Here is a 23,157-nt window from a genome sequence, read left to right on the forward strand (position 1 = left end):
AATGAAATTAGCCGCGTCCTCTAAGCCTGTCCCCGCAGCATGCTGGAGGAGGGTCGCAGGGGACATGGAAGAGGAGGAGCTTTGGAGAGAGGATGCTTGTGCTCCCCCGCCTTTTCTTGGTATTTCTATTTGGGGGTTGGATTCCTGGGAGCTTCATCACATTTGGTTCTCAGCTGACTTTATATACTAAAAAATAACTTCCTTTCACCTGACCATGGAGAGGGACTGCCAGGGGTGAAGGCAGCCCTGTCTGAGGCCAGAGGTCTGCCCACGTGGCGGATGAGGCAGGTGTGAGGCCAGCTTGAGCATCTGGATCCATTTGTCTCGGGCTGCTGGCTGCCTGCCATTTCCTCCTCTCCACCCTTATTTGGAGGCCCTGACAGCTGAGCCACAAACAAACCAGGGGAGCTGGGCACCAGCCAAGCGTCACCCTCTGTTTCCCCGCATGGGTACCAGCGTCGAGGAGAAAGAATCCTGAGGCACGGCGGTGAGATAACCAAGGACTCTTTTTTACTCTTCTCACACCTTTGAAGTGGGAGCCTCTTGAGTCAAATCAGTAAGAATGCGGCTCTTGCAGCTGAGGGTCTGGGGGGCTGTTGGGGCTGCCCAAGGCAGAGAGGGGCTGTGACAAGCCCTGCGGGATGATAACTTTAAAAGGGCATCTCCTGCTGGCTTCTCACTTGGCAGCTTTATCACTGCAAGTGACAGAATGGGGAGGGTTCTGTCTCTCCTGCGTGCTTGGAGAGCTGGGGGGCTATAAAAAGAGGAGGCACTGGGCAGCTGGGAGACAGGGACAGACGTAGGCCAAGAGAGGGGAACCAGAGAGGAACCAGAGGGGAGAGACAGAGCAGCAAGCAGTGGATTGCTCCTTGACGACGCCAGCATGAGCTCCTTCTCCACCACCACCGTGAGCTTCCTCCTTTTACTGGCATTCCAGCTCCTAGGTCAGACCAGAGCTAATCCCATGTACAATGCCGTGTCCAACGCAGACCTGATGGATTTCAAGGTAGGGCCAGGAAAGCGGGTGCAGTCTGGGGCCAGGGGGCTTTCTGATGCTGTGCTCACTCCTCTTGATTTCCTCCAAGTCAATGAGGTTTATCCCTTTCCCTGTATTTTCCTTTTGTAAAGAATTTGCTGGACCATTTGGAAGAAAAGATGCCTTTAGAAGATGAGGTCGTGCCCCCACAAGTGCTCAGTGAGCCGAATGAAGAAGCGGGGGCTGCTCTCAGCCCCCTCCCTGAGGTGCCTCCCTGGACCGGGGAAGTCAGCCCAGCCCAGAGAGATGGAGGTGCCCTCGGGCGGGGCCCCTGGGACTCCTCTGATCGATCTGCCCTCCTAAAAAGCAAGCTGAGGGCGCTGCTCACTGCCCCTCGGAGCCTGCGGAGATCCAGCTGCTTCGGGGGCAGGATGGACAGGATTGGAGCCCAGAGCGGACTGGGCTGTAACAGCTTCCGGGTAAGAGGAACTGGGGATGGAAATGGGATGGGATGGACACTACTGGGAGACACCTTCAGCAGGAAAGGGACCAATGCAGAAGCTCATTCCCTCTCAAGTTTCTGCCCCAACACCCTGAGTGCCCCATGGGTGTCAGGACATGCCATCTATTGTCCTTAGCTACAGTCTGCTGAGAAAATGCTTAAAAAAAAAAAAGGGGGGGCTGGGCACGGTGGCTCACGCCTGTAATCCCAGCACTTTGGGAGGCTGAGGCAGGCGGATCATGAGGTCAAGAGATCAAGACTATCCTGGCCAACATGGTGAAACCCCATCTCTACTAAAAATACAAAAATTAGCTGGGTGTGGTGGCGGGCACCTGTAGTCTCAGCTACTTGGGAGGCTGAGGCAGGAGAATCACTTGAACCCAGGAGGCAGAGGTTGCAGTGAGCAGAGATCGCGCCACTGCAGTCCAGCCTAGGTGATAGAGCGAGACTGTCTCAAAAAAAAAAAAAAAAAAAAGGCCAGGCACGGTGGCTCACGCCTGTAATCCCAGCACTTTGGGAGGCCAAGGCGGGTGGATCACGAGGTCAGGAGATGGAGACCATCCTGGCTAACACGGTGAAACCCCGTCTCTACTAAAAATACAAAAAATTAGCCAGGCGTGGTGGCGGGCGCCTGTAAGTCCTAGCTACTCCAGAGGCTGAGGCAGGAGAATGGCGTGAACCCGGGAGGCAGAGCTTGCAGTGAGCAGAGATGGCGCCACTGCACTCCAGCCTGGGTGACAGAGCAAGACTCCATCTCAAAAAAAAAAAAAAAAAAAAAAAGCAACTGCCACTAGCCCTGGGAAATTAAAATATTCATAGAGCCAAGTTATCTTTGCATGGCTGATTAGCAGTTCATATTCCTCCCCAGAACTGCAAGATCCTGAAGGGCTTAAGTGACATTTACTCTGATGAGTAACTTGCTTATCAATTCATGAAGCTCAGAGGGTCATCAGGCTGGGGTGGGGGCCGGTGGGAAGCAGGTGGTCAGTAATCAAGTTCAGAGGATGGGCATGCTCATACATGAAGCTGACTTTTCCAGGACAGCCAGGTCACCAAGCCAGATATGTCTGTGTTCTCTTTGTAGTACCGAAGATAACAGCCAGGGAGGACAAGCAGGGCTGGGCCTAGGGACAGACTGCAAGAGGCTCCTGTCCCCTGGGGTCTCTGCTGCATTCGTGTCATCTTGTTGCCATGGAGTTGTGATCATCCCATCCAAGCTGCAGCTTCCTGTCAACACTTCTCACATCTTATGCTAACTGTAGATAAAGTGGTTTGATGGTGGCTTCCTCGCCTCTCCCACCCCATGCATTAAATTTTAAGGTAGAACCTCACCTGTTACTGAAAGTGGTTTGAAAGTGAATAAACTTCAGCACCATGGACAGAAGACAAATGCCTGCGTTGGTGTGATTTCTTTCTTCTTGGGAAGAGAATTCAGGCCGATATTCCTTGTCGTTTTACTCTTTGTCAGAGGAAAGAATGCTGAGTTTTTCTTCTTCCTTTCATTTCACCCTCCTTTTTTGGTGGGTGGTTGGGGAGGCCTCAAATTCCACTCCTAGTGGGGTTTTTGTTATTTTTAGGGGGGAACATTCAGAAAATGAGAGTATTAATTAGATTTTCTCTGGTACATTTCGAGAGAGTTAGGTTCTACAGCTAAGTTAATGGTGCTTTTAGTTTTGAAAAGAGTAAGCAGAGTGTTGAATTTAAAAGCTGAGCAGGCCGGGTGTGGTGGCTCACTCCTGTAATCCCAGCATTTTGGGAGGCCAAGGTGGGCAAATCACTTGAGCCCAGGAGTTCAAGACCAGCCTGAGCAATAGAGTGAGACCCCATCTCTACAAAAAATTTAAAAATTAGCCAGGCGTGATGATGTGCACCTGTAGTTCCAGCTATTCAGGAGGGCAAAGTGGGAGGATGGCTTGAGCCTGGGAGGTGGAGGCTGCAGTGAGCTGGTATCATGCCACTGCACTCCAGCCTGGGTGACAGAATGAGACTTGTCTCAAAAAAATAAAAACTGAGCAAAGTGAAGAAAGGTTTGCCATGCAGACAAACTACAAGTTCATGTGCCTTTTGTGTACTAACAAGTATTTGGAAAACAGCCATAGTCTTTGCCTAATCTGGGTCTGAAGGGCCTGGGCTTGTATTTTACTAAGATAAGAGCTGCTGGAGAAGATGCCGGCTTTTTGTATCTGCTCCTGAAGAGGGTATTTGCTCTGAGCACAAAACACCAGGCAATAAGTTCACCTTAAACAGAGTAAACTGTTTTCCCACCTGTTACCCCCATGGATCCCAACCTCATCAGATTCTATGACACTCCAACACCCCACACCCACACATGCCGCTGTGCCTTTATTTCTGCTGTTCCTTCCACCTGGGGTGTCCTTCCTCTGGTCCTCCCAAGGACATTGTACTGATTTCTTAAGGCTCATATGAACACTACTTCTTTCCTGATACCTCATGCCTAGTAACAATGAGTCCCTTCGTAGGCAGCGTTGCACATGTAACCGTTATAATAGCACACAACACGAGTTGCCTATGTGCAATTGCTTGTGTCTACGTCCCTAGACTGCAAGCTCTTTGAGGGCAAATGCCCCTTCGGCACTCTCAGAGTTGATGCCCCATAAATGTTGGTCAAATTGCCTTGGTCTTGTCCAGAAATTAGGAAAAGAGGAAATGAAGTAGTAACTTGCTCCTTGCGGAGGAAAGGGGGAGGCTCCCAGTGAACTGATGGCAGGGGGTGGAGGTGGGGGGAGAGCCTCATCTAACCACCTCCAGTCAAAATCTTCTCTATCTGGACTTTAAATACCAGGAAAACCAGAGGGTAGAGAATGACAGGGATGAAAGTAAGTGCGACAGGAGACAGCACTGGCCCAAACCTGGCTCCTGAGGTCTGGGATGGTGTTGCGGGTTGCTAGGAGGGGAAGTAGCCCATTCTCAAGGTGTCACCGTAACACAGGGAGTTCTCATTGAATGGAACTGACTGAAAAATGACAAAAACACAAGGCAGAAAATGCCCCTGGGACTTTCAGAACACTTGCGGATGGATGCAGGAGCTGAACTGGCTGCGACCACTGATGGAACGGCCACTTCTCTCACTGATGGAATGATGATTTGAAGCAGATCAGAGACAGAGGCCGCGCTTCTTGCAAAACCAAAAGCAAGCGAACAAAAAGCAATGGCAGATGGCAACAACAGAAGCTGGCCATGGGTCTTCACCTCTCCAGACCCAGCAGCAGTTTCACTTCTTCTGGTTGGACATCGGGGCAATCTGTTTGTGGGGCAACTTCCTAAACACTAGGAAGAAACAGAATGGATTCCCCATCCGCTGCTCCTCCAGGACGTGGCTGCTAGCAGGAGGAAATGAATTCTAGAGGAGAGGATCAGGAAGAGTGTTCATCTGAAGGGAGAAACAGACAACGGTGACCTCTGCTAAGATCCACAGGATGAAATCTGTTCTTATTAATGTCACTGTCTAATACAGAGAAGTGGACCCGCAAGAATGAAGAGCCCCGCTGCCCAGCTGCATAGAGAGAGCTCTGAGACTCTAAAACTACGTCCTAGTGTAATTTCCACACATCAGAAAGAGGGGGAGTAAAATAAAAAGCAAGTATCCCTTGAAAGAAAGAGCAGCAGGGCCGGGCGTGGTGGCTCACGCCTGTAATCCCAGCAGTTTGGGAGGCCGAGGCGGGTAGGATCACGAGGTCAGGAGATCGAGACCATCCTGGCTTAACACGGTGAAACCCCATCTCTACCAAAAATACAAAAAATTAGCCGGGCATGGTGGTGGGCGCCTGTAGTCCCAGCTACTCGGGAGGCTGAGGCAGGAGAAGGGCGTGAACCTGGGAGGCGGAGCTTGCAGTGAGCCGAGATGGCACCACTGCACTCCAGCCTGGGTGACAGCGAGACTCTGTCTCAAAAAAAGAAAGAAAGAAAGAAAGCAAGCAGCATGGAGACAAAAGGCTAAAGGAGACAGAGGAGACAGAAGACATTTTATTCTCACATGTTAGGGTTACAATGAGAACTCCCAAGTTCCAAAGGTTCAAATAAAAATAGCATTTTACAAATTAAAAAAAATACAATTTATATACACAGTGGAATTAGCTAACATCATACAAACAAACAGTGCAAACAGAAAAAAGGAAGCTGCGACTGCGGCAATGGCCAAGGTCCGCAGAGCTGTGGTGCAATACTGCACATCAATACTGCAGGGCTGGCGAGGCCACCTTGGGCCTCTGGAAAGGCTTTCCTGTCACCCAGGGTCATGTCAGTGCATAATTCTGCATCACAAATGCCATACAGTGGACTGGGTCCTGAAAGTGTCCCTTCCAGCTGGGAACTGTTAAGTTAATCAAGGTCAGGAGCAAATCATCCCTCAGCACAAGGTCCCAAAGCCAGGGCCGGGGGCCCACTGGCCCCACTCCCTGATCACCTCGCCTAGGGGCCATGGAACACCAAGCTGGAGATGAAACACAAACCACCACCTCTTGCCACCCGTAGGCTCCCGGTCCACGGATCTGCTTTACTGAGGCGCCTGATCACTGGGTGATGGGGCTGCTAATGGGTGAGATGCTGAAAAGGCTGGTTTCTAATGGACAGAAATGGAAGGAGCGAGGCTCACAGTTGATTTGTCATGAGTGGCGAAGTTGCTGTCTTTGGGCTTATCTGGAAAGCGCAGATGCAGAGAGAGAAAAGGAAACCACGTGCCTTTGCATGGGGCCTGGGTTTGGGGCCTCCTTGGCGGCCGTCCAGTCAGTTTAGGGGAGGGAGGTATTTGCATTCTACTGTCTATCTCTGGGCTAAACTGATGGGAACAAAATATCTGGTGACTTAAACACAACAGGATGTGCACAAGGGATGAATTCCAATAACATTCACCGGGGCAGCCTCAGGGCAGGCGGCTGCTGATCCAGCCCTCGAGAGGCCGGGGTCCTCCTGCAGGGCGTTAGCTCTGCCAGCTCCGGGAAGGGGCGGGGAGAGGGGACGAAGTGTCTGTGACAGGTGATCACACCATTCTCCTGACTTGGACAATTGGCTTCCTTCTTAATAAAAGGAAGAAATAACATGATCAAGCTCTGAACACTGCCATAAAACACAGCAGCAGTTGGCCAAACAGTAACATTTAAATAAGAATTGCCTTTTTGGTCCTTGTGATGTCCTGCATTATTTCCTGGGAGTATTATCCCCATTTCATAAGTCGAGTGCATTCTGGGAAGCAGAAACATTTAGAAGTCAAAGCAATTTTGGTCAGGGAGATAAGAAAATGGGGAAAATGGAGGGGCCACAATCAGCTAGAAAAGACCTCGAAGCAGCCCCATCTCTGGAGTGGAATTATTCCCTAGAGTGTGCTGAGCGCAAGATCTGGACCAGCAGAGCCAGGACTGATGCTCACCCCAGGGTGAAAGGCAGACTTGGCCAAGGAGGTCGCCCAGGGCTGGGCCTGAGAGAGCTGTGCTGCCAGGGCCAGGTGCCGAGGCCCGTGGGCAACCTCCACGGTTTTAAAAAAAACTAAACGTAAATGAAGGCCATCTTGAGCCAAAGCACGTCTGCCCCAGGTATGCCTGCTGGGACTGATACCATGTAGAAGGTGGGAGAAGATAAGCGCGAATGCCCAATGCCCAGATGCTCACTTTGGGTGCCTAGTCAGAGGGGGCGGGCCAGCCTGGAGAAGAATGACGTCCCTGAACAACAGGGTGTGCTTCCCATGCTTCATGTGAAACCTTCAGGCACGTGCTGGCAGGAAGCATCTTCCTCACGCACCCTCCCTGCGGCACAGGAGGCCCTCCTGAAGGGCCTCTGTATGTAAGCTTGGGACAGCTAGTGCAGGGGAGAGAGAGGTGTTTGTGAAGGGCAGACAGCCTCTTCCTCAAATAGGCCATCTGCTTTATCATAGCACATACCTTTCAGTGGTCACTGGCTCAGAAGTGCTTCCTTTCTACCTTGGAAAAAAAATGGTAGCATTCCCCAGAGTTGAGTGAAGCTGCTTTATCTAGGAGTGCCCTGCTTTCAGCTAACTTTGGTGGGTGATGCCAAGATCCTCTGAGCTCTGCCTGCTTCATCAGGAAGATGTAGATCAAAACTTAAGGAAATGAAAAGGATCTGGGTACAAACGTGTTACTGGGAGACTGGGAATAATCTGCAGATGGAGAGAAAGCTGCAATGTTAAGGATTAGGGTAGACGTAAATCCGATCCTATTATCAGATTGACCATCCAGGGGCTATTAGTGTGATTTTAATCCTTTGTGTTTCTGGTGGGTGGTGGTTCTAAGGAGAGTCAAACCACAGGGCAAGACCAGAGCCTCTGCTCACACCCAGGAGCAGAGTGTTTCCCTTAAAACAAACTAGCGAGGATACCGTGTTAGGAGTCCCAAATAAGGGAAGGCCTCTCTGAAATATGGAGAATTTTCTCAATGCCCAATTCCTAAATCTAGTCATGAACTGAATGTTGTCACTGGCATCTCCCTAGCTTTTGCCTTGGCCAAGTCCCTCTCACACATTTAAGGCAACAGCCGGGTTCTCTAGGAAAGTAGCAAAGATGGCCAGGAACACTGCTCGGAGTGCAGCCCGGGGCCCGCCTGATTCTACCTCTGCTTCTGGCTCTGGTGGAGCCAGGGGTGGGCCTGTGCCAACACTGGAGGGTGGGAACACAGGGAGCAGGAAGTGGGAAGATCCTTGCTGGGGAAGTCAGAAAAGTCCAAGCTCTGATGGTTCAAAACCACCCCCAGGACCTCTGACCAGCAAGGTGTCCGATGACTCCCGGCTTTCTGAGTGAGTGGGTGACTGGGAATCTTCCATGCCCCGGAACAGCCCCAGCCAGCTGTGCCCGCCGGAGTGAGCATGATTTGCCTCCCCAGGCAGCACCGGGAGAGGGTGGGCTGGGCTGTCAGATGGTCTGGTAGTGCTGCCTCAGCCGGGCCTGCAGAAATTCATAGGTGAGGTTGTGCCGTGTGATGATCCCCACGATCTAGGGCAAAGAGAAGAAAGCCTGAGTCACCTTCAGGGTAAAACCCGCTGGCGAGAACAGGAGTGACAGGAGCCGGCCCTGTTAGTTTGTCACAGAATGTGGAGGCCTGGATAGTGCAGAGCCAGACACAGCTTGATTGGGATAAACAGATAACGAGGGCTCACACATTGGAGGCCGAGGGGACAAGGTTAGCTCCAAAAAGGGCTTGGGCCAGCTGGCATCTGAACTAAAATGTCCTTCCACAAGGCACATGCTCAGCGCTCAGCTCCCATCATGACCAGCCTGCTTCACAGATGTGCAAGCGGTGGGGCCCTTGAAGTCTCCTGAGATTATGACCCCTGCCACGCCTCATACTCACCACCTTGCAAAGTGACCTATGGGAGTCATTTGTTACAGGTCGTTACAGTGGTTCCCACGTGTCACTGTTGTTGGGAACTCCAAAGCCACGTCATAAACTATGTTAGGACTCTGTCAGTGTAGTTGGCAATTACATTTCAAGGGACATAAGTTAATCTACTGCAACAAAACCTGTGTAAGTACGCACTATGCATGCCAGGGTTGTGCCGCGTAGAAGAAAAGACTGAGGCCGGGTGCAGTGGCTGACGCCTGTAATCCCAGCACTTTGGGAGGCCGAGGCAGGTGAATCACTTGAGTTCAGGAGTTCAAGACCAGCCTGGGCAACATGGCGAAACCCTGTCTCTACCATAAATACAAAAACTAGCTGGGCATAGTGGTGCATGCCTGTGGTCCCAGCTACTCAGGAGGCTGAGGTGGGAGGACTGCTTGAGCCTGGAAGGTCGAGGCTGCAGTGAGCCGAGATCTTGCCACTGCACTCCAGCCTGCGTGACAGAGTGAGACCCTGTCTCAAAACAACAACAACAGCAACAACAACAAAAGACTGAGAGGGTGGCCTTGAAAAGTTACCAGGGCTACCGCGACAGGGTAGGGACGAGGGTTTGGTTTTTGCTTGTTTTTTGCTCATATGTGTTTTTGTATTTTCCTACAATGAAATAATATTTGTGTAATAAGAAAATAATATTTGTGTAATAAGAAAATAATGAAGTTCTAAAAAGAAGAAAAAAAGGAAAGTCTGCAGCAATAATTACTAGGTGTTTTATATCTTTGTAAAACTCAAAGTATTTTGCTTGAAATTCTCTCATCAAATGCGCAAATCCCCACACAGGTGGAGAACCAAGGAACACCAGTGGTACGGAGTGAAGAGCAACATTTCAGGAGGAAGACACAGCCTGGTAGAGGCGCGGCTCTGGCTGGAAAGGACGGCCAGTGGGACGCTGCTGCCATCTGCTGGCAGGCAGGGGAAAGGGTCCCGAGTGCACGGAAGCCGAGCAGGGTTCAACGCTAGTGTTGGGCCACCCTCTCCCCTCCTGGTGGGATGCCTATGTTTCTGGTGAGAAGCCTGGGTGCACAAACAGCACCTGGCTGGGGGATCCTCTCTCAAAGGTGGGGGCAGGGCTGGGGCCTCGCTCACCTCTCCCACAGCGTTCACCACGGGCAGGTGGCGCAGGCCCATCGTTCTGAACAGGTTGAAGACTTGGGAGACGTGGGTGTTGGGCGAGACGGTGAAAGGTGAAGGGTTCATGTATGGGGTGACATCCTGCAAAGAGACCATGTGTCACTGACTGCCTGAGACGCCAACGGCACGAAGAGGCAGCTCCGCATGGGACAGGCCGGGGCAGCCCTTCTCACCACGATCATGCGCGGGTTGAGCAGCGTCAGGTCCAGGTCGTGGATGTCGGGGTACCGCGGGTAGTCCTCGGCCATCTCGGCATAGGAGAGGCGCGGCTGGCTGGCGCTCTGCAATTCCAACCCAGACACTGTCCGTGCTCAGGCAGCAGTGGCCAGCAGGGTCACCTTAGAGCCCCTCCCCTTGATGCCTGAATATGCCCAGCTCCAGGCTGCTGAGGCAGGTGGTGCAGCAGCAGCAAGCGCTCCAGAGTGAGAGCTCTCCAGTCAAACCAAGTCCTTGGCCAAGTCCTAGCTGTGGCACCCTGGGCAAGTCCCCTGATCTGTCTGCACTCCCTTTCTTCCTGATTCATGAGATGCAAATGGCTTATTTGGAAGTTTAAGTGAGAAAGCACTAAGTAAAGTGGCCGGGGGGTGAATGTCTCCCCCCACCAAAAGATATGGCCAAGTCCTAAGCCCTAGTACCTATGAATGCGACCTTTCTGGAAACAAGGTCTCTGCAGATGTGACCGAGTTCAGATGAACCCATGCTGGATTAGGGCGGGCCCCAAATCCGGTGACAAGCGTCCTTAGGGAAAGGAGAGAAGATACATAGGAGAACGCCATGTGATGACAGTGGCGAGGATGGGGGCTGTGTTCACAGTCAGGAGCACCAAGGTCTGCAGGCAACTCCCATGAGCTAGGAAGGGGCAAGGACAGCACCAGACCCAGGGAGCGCTGCCCTGGTGACACCTGGATTTTGTACTTCTGGCCTTGAACTATGAAGGAATAAACCGCTGTTGCTTCTCACCACCCGGCTGTGGCGACTCCTCCCCTAAGTCCACTCTGCACTTCTCGCCTTGCATTCAGCTTTCCCTATGGCACTGTTCACGGCCCGCCGGGCAGCGCCCAACCCCTCGAGCTTCGTCAGGCCTGGCCTGGCTGATTTCTGCCTCGGAGAGACTTACCGACTGGCTTTCAGAGTAACAAACTCCTCGGACAAGCAGGGTGACAAGCTGCGACCGAAGGATCAGGCCGTGGAAGGTCAGAGGGCGGAACCGCTCCTCCATGGTCCAGTCTTCACTTGGGGACTGGTCAGGGTATAGGTTGGGGTAGGGAGTGTATCTGTTACACAAAAACCAGATGCTGCCTGGGATACCCTCAGCGGGAGCGCTTCTGATCCATGTTCCCAGCCCGCTCCCCATCCAACTTTCCCAGGAAACTCAGGAGCCACCTCACAACATCTGAGCCAAGGGCTCACCCCACCGCCGTGTAGCCCTGTGGGCAGTGGGGGCCCCGCCAGGCTCTCACCTCCTTTCCAGCATCTGCTGCAGGAGGTCCTCCTTCTCGGCTGGCTCCTCAGAGGCGATGTGCTCATCACACATGTTCCGTAGCTCGCTGGACGGATAGGACTTCATGGACTGGCTCCGTTTGCGCTGCTCGCCGGCCCGGGTGAGGATGCTGGATTTCTGTGGGTGGGGAGGCCACAGGCTACTGCGCGTGGGCAAACGAACATAGCAGTACTGATGGAGCTTAAGGATTTGGGTGACAGGGAGGGTCAGAAGCATATCCGGACGCAGGAACTTAAAGGGGCTGAGGTTCAAAAGAGTGGCTCAGGCTGGTGGTTCAAAGGAGCCTGAACCCTAGGACCTGGCTGCAGCTTCTGTGGTTTCCTTTAATCTGGGAAGAGCAGCTTGATTCTCCAGAGGGGAACAAGCCATCTCCTACATCCTGTCTTGATAGAATTGTCAATCAACGTGCCTGCCCCCAAAGCCAAGGAGTGGCACACGACCCAAGTGAGGCAACAGGATACCCCCTCTCCCTGGATTCTGAATCGGAATCAGGAGGAACCCAGGGCCAGTGCTCCTTCCTCCTGGTACCCAAGGGATGTCTGCTAGACCCTGCACTGCTCCCCACAGCACATGGTTCTGGTCCTTCAGCTTTCCCAGCTGTCCTGAGCTTTCCTGTGGATTTCTTTCTCTTTCTTAAGGAGGTCGAAGTCCATTTCTGTTGCTGGCATCTCTAGAACTCTCCCTGATACTCTCACACAGTAAACAAACCATGAAAGCTGCTGACTTGAAAAACAGATCTGTCCACATGCTCATTGCGGCAAGAACGCACACACATCTTCACGGCCTGATAAAGCTGCCCCTGCTGTCAAATCTACTCTCCCTGTCGCGTGTGATGAGAACAGTGCCAACTTCCCCTGAGAGCCGGTAAGTCCACCCCAGCCAGGGGTGGGCAAAGCACTAAGCCGTGTGAGACGGGACCGCTTGTCTCTCACCTGCCTTTCCTCTCATGCCGTTTTCTTTACCTTGAACTTGATGTTGTTGCTGATGAGCTGGTTGCCCTTCATGAACTCCTTCTCGTTACCGCGGTTCTCTGTGACCACCGGGAAGGCGTGGTGGACCGTGGTGCGCAGGATGCTCACCAGAGACTGGATGCGGGTGTGCGGGTAGACGTAGGTCAGGTTGGGCTCCATGATGTCGCTGGCTCTCAGCCTGGGGGAGAAGGGCAAGTCATCCAGCCTCGTGACAGAGCCCGCAGGCCCCTGGGAGCAAGCTGTGCTGGCTCTCCAGCCCTGCTCAGACCACGGGCGGGGTGGGGGGCTCTTCTGAACTGCCCCAGCTCTCCCTCAAACCCGATGCATTCCTTTGTACTTCTATCCCCCGACACATGCTGTTCCCGCACCTGGAATGTCGTTCCCTGCTGTACCAGGCTGATGGGCTCGGGCTCATCCCTCAGCTCAACAGCAACATCCCCTCACCAGGAAGCCCTGGCTGCTGGTCCAGGGGCTGGCCACGCCCTCCTCGGTGCCCTGCAGCACGCTCCACATACTACCCCTGAACCGCTAATTGTGCTACAGCATTTACCACAACTGGGTAAATGGGTGGGCTGGGCGCAGCGGCTCACGCATGTAATCCCAGCACTTTGGGAGGCCGAGGCCAGCAGATTGCTTGAGCCCAGGAGTTCAAAACCAGCCTGGGCAACACAGCAAAACCCCATTTCTATAAAAAAAATGTTAAAAATTAGCCAGGTGTGGTGGCACGCGCCTGTGATCCCAGCTACTCAGGAGGCTGAGGTGGGAGGATCGCTTGAGCCTGGGAGGCATAGGTTGCAGTGAGCTATAATCATGCCACCCTACTCCAGCCTAGGCGACAGAGTGAGATCCTGTCCCAAAAAAGAAAAACAATAATAATAAAATAAACACAGCACTTGGGTCCCCCTTTAGATCAGGGCACAGCAAACTGTAGCCCACCGATCAAGTCCGTCACGCTTACTGCTTTCCTGCTGCAATGACAGAGTTGAGTAGTCGTGACAGAGACCATACAGCCCGGAAAGTTGAAAATAAACTCCTGTCTGGCCCTCCACAGAAACGGCTTGCTGGCCCCCGTGTTAGCCCGTAAGGGCCTTGCCTGCTATCTAGACACAGGAAGCCCAGGTACCTGTGGATTAGCAGGTGGGTTATGAGGTGATTATGCCCAGAACAATCTCGACTGGCAGTAGGGCATTCTGGTGGGCACATGTGAAACAGGCTATTCTCACTCCTGGGGCTGGGCATACCCTTAAACATTCAATCACATCACGAACTTGATCCAGAGACCTCACCTCATATCTAACCAGAATGCCATGGGAGTCAAACCACCACGAAGAGGCCCTGCCCACTGCAGTCCCAAAGTGCCTGTGTCCCCTGCCCTGCCCCCGCAGCCCCCAGCCCATGGGCTGCTCCATATTCTCACACATGCTCAGGAATGGGTGTGTTGCTTCTTTCAGCCCAAGAAAAGTGAGTTACTGTTTCCTACCCTAATAACAACATTCCTTAGGCCTCAGAGCTTATATATTCTGAAACTAGGACATGAGCAAAATCATGGCCTTACTTGTCCATTTCCACCTCTGTCTCCCATTCCAGAAGCGGCACGCCTCGCAGGCCCACGTGGATATCATAAATGCCCTTATTGAAAAAGTCCCCTGTCCATTTGGCCACCTGAAACACAAAGCAAAGACCTAAAAATAGGTCCTATGGGGCGGACGTGGCCCTGAGCCTGACAGGGGCCTGGAGGGAGTGTGCTCACCATCAGTGTGACCATGATGGGGAGCCCGTAGGTGATCTCATTGGTGGACTCGATCAGGATGACCGTGAGGCTGATGGTCATGCGGACCACCCCGCCCAAGAAAGCCGCTGCACCAATCAGGGCAAAGGTCCCCGAATAGATGTGGCCCAATCCAATGTAGCTAGTGAAGGAAAACACCGAGAACATGGCTTTGAACCACACCGATAGGCTGTGGGGAGGACCTACAGCTCATACTCTTGTGCCTATGCACATATGTGCATGCATGGGCACAGACACATGAACGCACGCACACGCACACACATGCGTACACACGCACACGTGCACACACATGCACATACACACGCACACAGAGTACCTTTTTAGGACATTGGCAACTAAACGTCCAAAAGCAGCTCCACACAGCAGAGAAGGCACAAAAAGGCCACTTGGAACAGAAATGCCGTAAGTCCAACATGCAAGCAAGAAATAGAGAACGAAGAACAAGGCCAGAGTGACGGGGCTGAAAGTACCTGCAAGGGAAGAGCCAACCTGAGTCCCACTACCGGATGTCTGCCAAGGCCCAGTAGACCTACCGGGCCCGACCACACCCCATACCAGTTCCCCTTCCAACATTGGAGGCAGAAACCAATCTTTTGTCTGGGTGGGCGTTACAAAGAAGTCCTGGTCTTGCTTGGAATGAAGGGCAAGCCTGGCTGTGTCCGAGATGACACCAATCACCCACGATTGGGCTGCAGTGCAGACACTCACCATCCTGGTGGAAGAGCTGGAGGATGGCAGACTCCTGCGGGTTGAAGAAGAGTGTGGCCATGTCATTGTAGGTATCATTGGGACAAAAAAATGTCTTGATACTTGAATTCACATCTTCTGTGACCTAAGAAGAAGGAATCAGAAAATCAGTACAAGGACACCTGACTTTGAGTCTTCAAGTGGGATGTCTCCAGCCGGGTCCAAAACAGGTGGCTGCACAGCTTTCCCCATCAATCAAACAGGCCAAAAACTGACCTCTACCAATGGCAGCCACGCGGGCAAGTGTATTCTTCACATTCTGAATGCACAGATGAAAGAATCGGGATGAGGGCCTTTTGTTCATCCACACTCATGATGAAAATGTCACTATGGCCGTGATTCACCGTGAATTTGGTTCTGCTTCCTCTCCCGGTGCTAACTTTCTAAGTGATGCTGCTAGAAGCCTGGCCTGAGAGCCCTAGGACTGGGGGAAGATGAGGCAGGTGAGAGCAAGTGACTGGGAGTTGACAGGTATCTGGGGAGGAAAATCCAGGGCACCACTTGACCGAAAGCCCCAACTCTGGTTCCAAATAAAAAAAGCCTTTGATTTTGCTGCAATTTGCTACAAAAAAAAAAAAAAGCGCCTGAATTTGCTGCAAAAGAAAACCCACCTCCATAATGCCTGGAGAGCAGACCCAGTCCTCCAGGCTGCCTCTCCTTCTAAACCCCATCTGGGGAACAAAACCCAAACAGAAAAAGAGATTATTTCTTCTACTACTTCTACACATTTTAGACCTCATTTTCTTGCCATCATTCTGTGTGGGAAGATGGGATCTTTGCTAGAGGGCAAGGGTGTTTCAAGTGTGCTGTTTTATTTTCTAGTTGACAGTGTACAACGGTACAAGGTTGTACTTCACACCTATCACTGTGCATGCAAATAGGGAGTCTTATTACAAAGGTTAATCAAGGCTATGGGTTTCTTCTGGATGACACAGCTGTGGAGATGCCATTATGTGGACGTGCTAACAATACCAGGGGGTGGTTTGTGTGACCCCGCCAGGTGAAACGGGCTGGGCAATATAGACGTATGCAGGCTGCTGTGGAAACAGCACGGCACTGCTGACTGGCAGCACCTGGCACTGGTGAGCCATGTGCAGAGCCTCAGCGTTGTGGAGTGCACGGGGGATAAGCTCAGCTGATGGCTTCATAATAGACACATGCAGTGTTTCCCAAACTGTCTGGAGGAAGTTCAGTCCTGAAGGCTTTCCAGAGAGTCCTGTGGTCAACTGCATTGAGAAACATCCTAGCAATTCTTGGAAATCAGTGTGTCTGCTAAAAGCTGAGCACAGGCTCCAAAATCAGATGGCTTTGTCTCTAAACTCTGCCACTCTCTAGTGACGTTGAGAAGGATATTTCATTTTGTGAGTTTCCTCACCTATAAAATGGTTAACAACACCTACCCTCTCATTATATATGACTAGCTGAAGGTTTTTGGTCAAGACCACACTGTGCCTCAGCTTCCTTAGCTGTAAAATGGGGGCACAGCTACTGGCCAGCAAGCACAGTGCTGATAAGGATTAAATGAAATCATATAAAGTACTCAGTGGAATATCTGGTACACAATACAGACACCAAACATTTATAAGACTTATGGGAATAAGGCCCTAGAAGTTCTGTACTAAAGGAACGTATTTAGGTTGGGTGCTGTGGCTTGCGTCTATAATCCTAGCACTCCTAAAACAGGAGATCGTTTTAGGCCAGAAGTTCGAGACCAGCCTGGGCAATAAAGTGAGATACTGTCTCTATAAAAATAAGCTGGATGTGGTGGCATGCACCTGTAGTCCCAGCTACTTGGGAGGCTGAGATGGGAGGATCACTTGAGCCCAGGAGTTTGAGGTTACAATAAGCTATGATCACACCACCGTACTCCAGCCTGGGTGACAGAGTGAGATCCTGTCTCTAAAAAGATAAAGAAGCATATTTAATTTCTAGCCCATTTGACCATAGAATCGTTTTTTGTATGCTTTAAATCACACGCATCAAGGTATCTGTCTGGTAATGAGCTAGGCTTGGGAATAACTAGTAACAGGGGTCGGCAAACTTTTCCATAAAGAGCCAGACAGTAAATATTTTAGAAGTTGCCAGTGACGTACAGTCTCTGCGGCATATTCTTTTTTTTCCCTCAACCCTTTAAAAATATATAAACCAGCTGGACACGGTGGCTCACGCCTGCAATCCCAGCACTTTGGGAGGCCGAAGTGGGCGGATCACGAGGTCAGGAGTTCAAAACAAGCCCAGCCAAAATAGTGAAACTCCATCTCTACTAGAAATACAAAAATTATCTGGGCATGGTGGTGCGCGCCTAAAGTCCCAGCTACTTGGGAGGCTGAGGCAGGAGAATCGCTTGAACCCAGGAGGTGGAGTTTGCAGTGAGCCGAGATCTTGCCACTCCACTCCAGCTTGGGCAACAGAGTGAGACTTTGCCAAAAAAAAAAAAAAAACAAAAAAAACACATATATATATATAAACCAGGCTGGGCGTGGTGACTCACACCTGTAATCCTAGCAATTTGGGAGGCCGAGACGGGTGGATCACTTGAGGTCAGGAGTTCGAGACCAGCCTGGCCAACATGGTGAAACACCGTCTCTACTAAAAATACAAAATTAGCTGGGCATGGTTGTGGGTGCCTGTAATCCCAGTTACTCGGGAGGCTGAGGCAGGAGAATCACTTGAACTTGGGAGGCAGAAGTTGCAGTGGGCCAAGATCGTGCCACTGCACTCCAGCCTGGGTAACAGAGTAAGACTCCGTCTCAAAAAAACAAAACAAAACAAACAAACAGAAATATATAATATGTGTGTGTGTGTGTGTGTGTATATATATATATAGTGTGTGTGTATATATATATATAATATATACACGTAACTGGGGACACTGAAGAGGCTGTCCTCCAAGACAAGGGCCCCAATGGGGATCTGAGAGATTCAAGTGGTTACAGAGAAGCAACAAGAAAAGAGTACAGTTGTTCCTCAGTATTCACCAGGGATAGGGTCCAGGATCCCGATGGATACCAACATCCAGGGATGCTCAAGTCCCAGATACAAAATGGTGTATATTTGCATATAACCTATGTAGGTCCTCCTATATACTTTTAAATCATCTCTAGATTATTTATAATACCCTAATACAATGTAAATGCTATGTAAATAATTGTTACACTGTACTGTTTTTTATTTGCATTATTTTTTACTGTTGTCTTGTTCTTTTTTATGTTTTGCATCCTGAATATATTTGCTCCACAGTTGGTTGACCCTGCGTAATTCCATGGATGCAGGACCCACAAATGTGGATGGCCGACTGCACTTAGAGAATGCTCACCTGTCTGCAGCCAAGGGCTGGAATCACACATCTGGCTGACTCACTGAACCATAGGTGTAGCTCTCAGAGCCTCCGGGTTGGACCGAAAGAACACAGCGTGGAGTAGGCTCCACAGACTACCTCATGGGACCACTCCTCAGGGAAAGCCTCTGGAAAATATCGCGCCCTCCAAGAAGGGAAAAGGAGGAGTGCAGGAGGGTGGCGCACCCACAAAGGACCCAACGCCGGGAAGAGGCAGAGGATGCTGGGAAGACAGAAGCCTCCTTACCCTGACACAGACATTTCTTCCTCTCAAGAGTGACTGTCATAGTCACAGAGGCCATGAGGTGGGTGCTGAGCCTCTGGGCTGTGGCCCCTTCAGGCAAGGGGAGGTGGAAGAGTAACTGGGGCTCAGAAAGCACCTTGCTGTCAGCTTTCCAAGTGTCTGTTTCCCATGAGTGTTGTTCAACAGAGAGGAGTTGCCCTCTGTGATGCCAGGCTTGCTCCCAGGTTCCCCTCTGTGACGCCAGGGTTGTTCCCAGGTTCCCCTCTGTGATGCCAGTGTTGTTCCCAAGTTCCCCTCTGTGACGCCAGGGTTGTTCCCAGGTTCCCCTCTGTGACGCCAGGGTTGTTCCCAGGTTCCCCTCTGTGATGCCAGGGTTGTTCCCAGGTTCCCCTCTGTGACGCCAGGGTTGTTCACAGAAGTGGCAAAGACAGAGGGCATGTGGTGTGCACTTTCTCTGAGGTAAAAAGACGACTACAGATTCCCATATCTCTCAATGCTCGGGTAATGGGTGTGGAAGGATGAACCCAACACATCTATTAGTTCTCAACAGAGGAAGGTCATACATTTCTGGATTCTTCCTCGTGGTATGGGATAAAGGTAGCAGGTGCACTGGGGTTACCTGGAGCTGGAATGAGTCATTACCGATTTGACTCGAAGAGGACATCTGTCGGCATTCTCCTAACACCATCGAGGCCACAAACACCACCACGGTGGTTACCAGAGACACAAGGAGGCTCTCTAAGACTCTAGGAGGCAAAGCACAGCTGTTGTAACGCTACAGAAAGAAGCTCTGGTCTCAGGAATTCAAAACATAACCCTGCCTACCCCCAGCCCCGATTTCTCCAAACAGCATTCACAGCAGCCCCTGGACAGTCAACATGTGTGCAGAACTGATCCGTGATTTGCTGTATTCCAGCAATTTGTTTGTAAAAAGTGGACAGTTAAAGTGGGCTGCTACGTCCACATCATCTCTCTCCAAGGAATGAATGGCTTTCCATTATAATAAGTCCTGGGGCGAGAAGCCTCCTGAGAGCAAGCTGCTCAGCAGGGCCACGGTGACCCTTCTAACCTTATCATGTGTCCGAGTGGCCAAGTCAGGACAGGCAGGGAGTCAACCAGCAACTCTGACATCAATTAAGCTGGCTCAGCCCTTTGGCCTGTCAAGTAGGGAAGATGCATGGCCGTGTTTAGATTCTCAGTCTTAGATGAGAAATCAAAGCCGTGGAGGCAGGGTCTGCTCCTCGGGAGAGATGGCGCGGCGCACACCAAGCTCAGGGAGCCGCAGCAGGCTGGGGGGAGGCGACTGTGCAGATACCTGACGAGCTTAGGTTTCGGGTGCACGTTTCGCATACGGTACTTTGCAAGCCTCTTGTTCAGACAGTTGAATGTGGCTCCCAGGAGGCCCCCAATGACCCCCATCACGACGAAGAAACCCAAATCCATAGCTGTCCAGAGATGACATTTTTTATCAGAGTCAGAGCACTGAGAGAAGGGGAAAGGGAGAGGGAGAGAAAAACCATAGCAGCCATGAGAACCGGAAGAGACAGAAGAGAAGACAGAAGCAAGAGTGGGGCTGCTTTCCCGCACGGCAGAGGCTAATTGGCGAGATGTGCCCCTGGAAGTTGTACCTAGCCCTCTGCTCATTTCTCTCTGGTCCTTCACTTGAGAGGAAATTTTCATGGGTCAAATTAAAAATCCTTGGGGAAAGGACAAAACATACCTTAAACTCGCCAAAGTTCAGCAATCCAGGGAGCTGGAAGGAACCCCAGCTTCCAAACTGAATCCCAGAACGGAAGAAGTTGAGGGTGAAGGTGGCAGACATGGAACAAAAGAGCTAGGGGAGAGGTGACAAAAGACAAGAAGGTTCAGGAGTGGTATGTCCTACTCTCTCCCAACCCTTCCTCCTGGTACCCACTGCTCTATGCAGAGACCTCCGGAATCCACATCCGGGTACAGAGATCTAGTGACCCTTACAGTAGATACACCCCAGGTATGACCAACTCTAGATTGGGCTTTAAGAAGTTTCCGTTCCAGCAGCCTACTGTACTATGAGAGCCTATTTACAGCCTTTACAGACCAGACCTTGCACCAAAAGGAAGGATCAATGCAAAGGGAAGGACAGCCTGCTCTGAGGGAGGAGACCGGCTCCAGTCCAAGCCCCATCACTTCCTGCTTTATGACAACAGCCAGTTTCACATTTTCATGTCAGGTGGTTCATCAAGAAAGGATAACAAGGCCAGGCGTGGTGGCTCACGCCTGTAATCCCAACACTTTGGGAAGCCAAGGCGGGTGGATCACCTGATGTCAGGAGTTCAAGACCAGCCTTGCCAACGTGGTGAAACCCCATCTCTGCTAAAAATACAAAAATTAGCTGGATGCGGTGGCACGTGCCTCTAATTCCAGCTACTCATAAGGCTGAGGCAGGAGAATCGCTTGAATCCAGGAGGCAGAGGCTGCAGTAAGCCGAGATCGCGTCACTGCCCTCCAGCCTGGGCAACAGAGCAAGACTCCATCTCAAAAAAAAAAAAAAAAAAAAAAAAAAAAAAGGTAACAGTGGTTTGATTTGGGGTTAGGGAGGGTATTGATATGAGAAGTACAGAAAGTCCAGTGTGGAGGTTATGGGCACAAGAGGAAAGCTGTTTCTGATCCAGTCGACCCCCCAGTCTCATCAAAACTACCATTCCATGTACCGAGTAAGGGACACCCAGTGTAATTCGGGGGGTGTGGTTAACGCTTTCACTGAAGGTCCTCCTCACCACTTTCCACGTGAGCCCTTGGTTCCAGAAGGACGATCCCTCCTCTAGACTGAACAAGGTACCCCCGATTGGCGCCCCGAAAGCTGCAGCAACTCCAGCAGCCGCTCCTGCTGATACAAAGTCTCTCTTGTCTCTGAGGAGAGGAGAGAGACGAGTTATCCAATAAAGAGCCCTCAGCCCACAAAAGGCGGTTTCTGACTTCCTTATCATGAACATTTTCTCACACCTGTGAATGAATAGGCAGGGATCCTGGAAGGGCAGGTCACTGGTGAGGCAGCCTTTGCCGCGAGTGTGTCCACCCGAGAGCCACACACCTTAGCACCAGAGTCCCTTTCAGCATGGCGGCTACTCCGCCTGGGAACAGGAGCCCCTGACCTCTGTGTTTTCTGTGATCTCAGAATCTCAGCCCCCAGCTCAGGGGGCAGATCAAAGATCGGCACGATCACTGCTGCACCATGTTCCCACCGGATCTTCCTTCCAGAAAACCCTGGCATCAGTAAAAACATCAAGGTGCCTTCTAGGTATGTGCCGAACTTGCAGGAATACAAAAAGAAGGTGGTCCGTGACTCAGTCAAACTGAGTCTCTGATTGAAAGAGCCTTACGAGGCGGGCAGGTCAGTAACACACACATCTGACACAGGGCTAAGAAGTCTACTAAGAGTACCTTCTGACCCAGGAGGGTGGCTGACCAAGTGAATCACTGGGGAATACAAAACGCCTTCCTAAGAATATGCCTGTCTGTGGCCTTTCTTGGTTGGGTTTTTAATCTGGGACCATCTTCATTTGCCTGAGATGATTCTAGGCCTTATGGCATGACAAAATAAAAGTCACGATGCCAGCCTGGTGCTTTGGCTTCTTATTTCCAGAAGAAAAGTTCAAAGCCCGCCCCCTTCTCCCACAGTCGGGTTTCCCCGCAGGGGATACTGCCAGGCTAGAGCAAGTATCGAGTCTGACCCGCAGCGCATGAACATGTTGTTTCCAAAAAAAAAACCAATTTCTAACCTTTCCATACCTGTCGCTTCGGAAATAGGGGAAGTTAAACTGGATCTTCCGTAAGGAGATGCTCTGAAACTAAAGCAAGAGAAAAGAGAGCCACTAAAGAGCCTACTCATATAACCAAATACTACCTGTACCCCAGTAATTATGGAAAAAAAAAAAAGAACACAGGTCAGGGGCAGCCTAGGACTGAAACTATGGGAATCCACGGCATCAGGGGAGGCCCCTCTGCTTGAGCACACCTGGGTAAGTGTGCTGCAGGAAGGAAAGTCCAGAACAGCAACTTGGGAAAAAAGGAGGCTGGGCGTGGTAGCTCATGGCTCACGCCTGTAATCCCAGCACTTTGGGAGGCCGAGGCGGACGGCTGATTACCTAAGGTCAGGAGTTGGAGACCAGCCTGGCCAACGTGGCAAAACCCTGTCTCTACTAAAAATACAAAATTTAGCCAGGCGTGGTGACATATGCCTGTAATCCCAGCTACTCGGGAGGCTGAGCCAGGAGAATCGCTTGAACCCAGGAGGCGGAGGCTGTAGTGAGCAGAGATGGCACCATCGCACTCCAGCCTGGGCAACAGAGTGAGACTCCGTCTCAAAAAATGAAAATAAAAAAACTTGGGAAAAAAGGAGATTACCCCCCACCCTTGGGAGGAGCTTATTTTTCCTGCCCTCGTGTTTCTAGGACCTTCTGAAATCCCATTTTGTGCAGAGTCAACAAGTCTGAAAGAATAAAGGCAAATGGCTGAGCTGAGGGAAGGGGAAGCGGAAGCTGTTGCAGAAGACCGAGTCTGCTCTGCTCAGCAGCGCCAGGAAGAGAAGGGCCCAGAGCCTGTCCTCTGTCTGCCCCACAAAG

General features: G+C 51.3%; 2 protein-coding genes across 3 annotated transcripts in view; one reads left to right on the plus strand and one right to left on the minus strand.

Moving 5' to 3' along the window:
* The first annotated feature begins 566 nt into the window (after positions 1–566).
* NPPA (natriuretic peptide A) lies at positions 567–6,747 on the plus strand. The gene is made up of 3 exons (XM_008975592.6): positions 567–1,006; positions 1,129–1,455; positions 2,563–6,747. Exons 1-3 carry the CDS (start codon positions 884–886, stop codon positions 2,572–2,574), a joined length of 462 nt encoding a protein of 153 aa, XP_008973840.4. The 5' UTR covers positions 567–883; the 3' UTR covers positions 2,575–6,747.
* CLCN6 (chloride voltage-gated channel 6) overlaps positions 5,450–23,157 on the minus strand; it is a 37,240-nt gene continuing 19,532 nt past the window's right edge. Inside the window, exons 9-23 of one of the 2 annotated variants that reach the window (XM_003822067.5) lie at positions 22,325–22,383; positions 21,313–21,445; positions 20,277–20,390; positions 19,872–20,038; positions 19,176–19,302; positions 14,937–15,060; positions 14,545–14,698; positions 14,190–14,349; positions 13,995–14,101; positions 12,431–12,617; positions 11,428–11,585; positions 11,085–11,241; positions 10,141–10,248; positions 9,923–10,048; positions 5,450–8,433 (exon numbers count right to left, since the gene is read on the minus strand). In XM_003822067.5, the coding sequence (XP_003822115.4) occupies positions 8,353–8,433; positions 9,923–10,048; positions 10,141–10,248; positions 11,085–11,241; positions 11,428–11,585; positions 12,431–12,617; positions 13,995–14,101; positions 14,190–14,349; positions 14,545–14,698; positions 14,937–15,060; positions 19,176–19,302; positions 19,872–20,038; positions 20,277–20,390; positions 21,313–21,445; positions 22,325–22,383 (1,962 nt within the window). In that variant the 3' untranslated portion in view covers positions 5,450–8,352. Of the gene's footprint in view, positions 8,434–9,922; positions 10,049–10,140; positions 10,249–11,084; positions 11,242–11,427; positions 11,586–12,430; positions 12,618–13,994; positions 14,102–14,189; positions 14,350–14,544; positions 14,699–14,936; positions 15,061–19,175; positions 19,303–19,871; positions 20,039–20,276; positions 20,391–21,312; positions 21,446–22,324; positions 22,384–23,157 lie in introns of those variants that run through there. The other variant, XR_004670405.3, reaches the window with a different exon arrangement.

Source organism: Pan paniscus, chromosome 1, assembly GCF_029289425.2.
Source record: "Pan paniscus chromosome 1, NHGRI_mPanPan1-v2.0_pri, whole genome shotgun sequence".
NCBI classification, from domain to species: Eukaryota; Metazoa; Chordata; class Mammalia; order Primates; family Hominidae; genus Pan; species Pan paniscus.

What these genes read in the sequence shown, in the direction of transcription:
- NPPA (XM_008975592.6), top strand. Translation starts at nt 884, where the DNA reads ATGAGCTCCTTCTCCACCACCACCGTGAGCTTCCTCCTTTTACTGGCA. An exon ending in CAGACCTGATGGATTTCAAG is followed by an intron (nt 1,007 to 1,128) that starts GTAGGGCCAGGA and finishes CCTTTTGTAAAG; the next exon opens with AATTTGCTGGACCATTTGGA.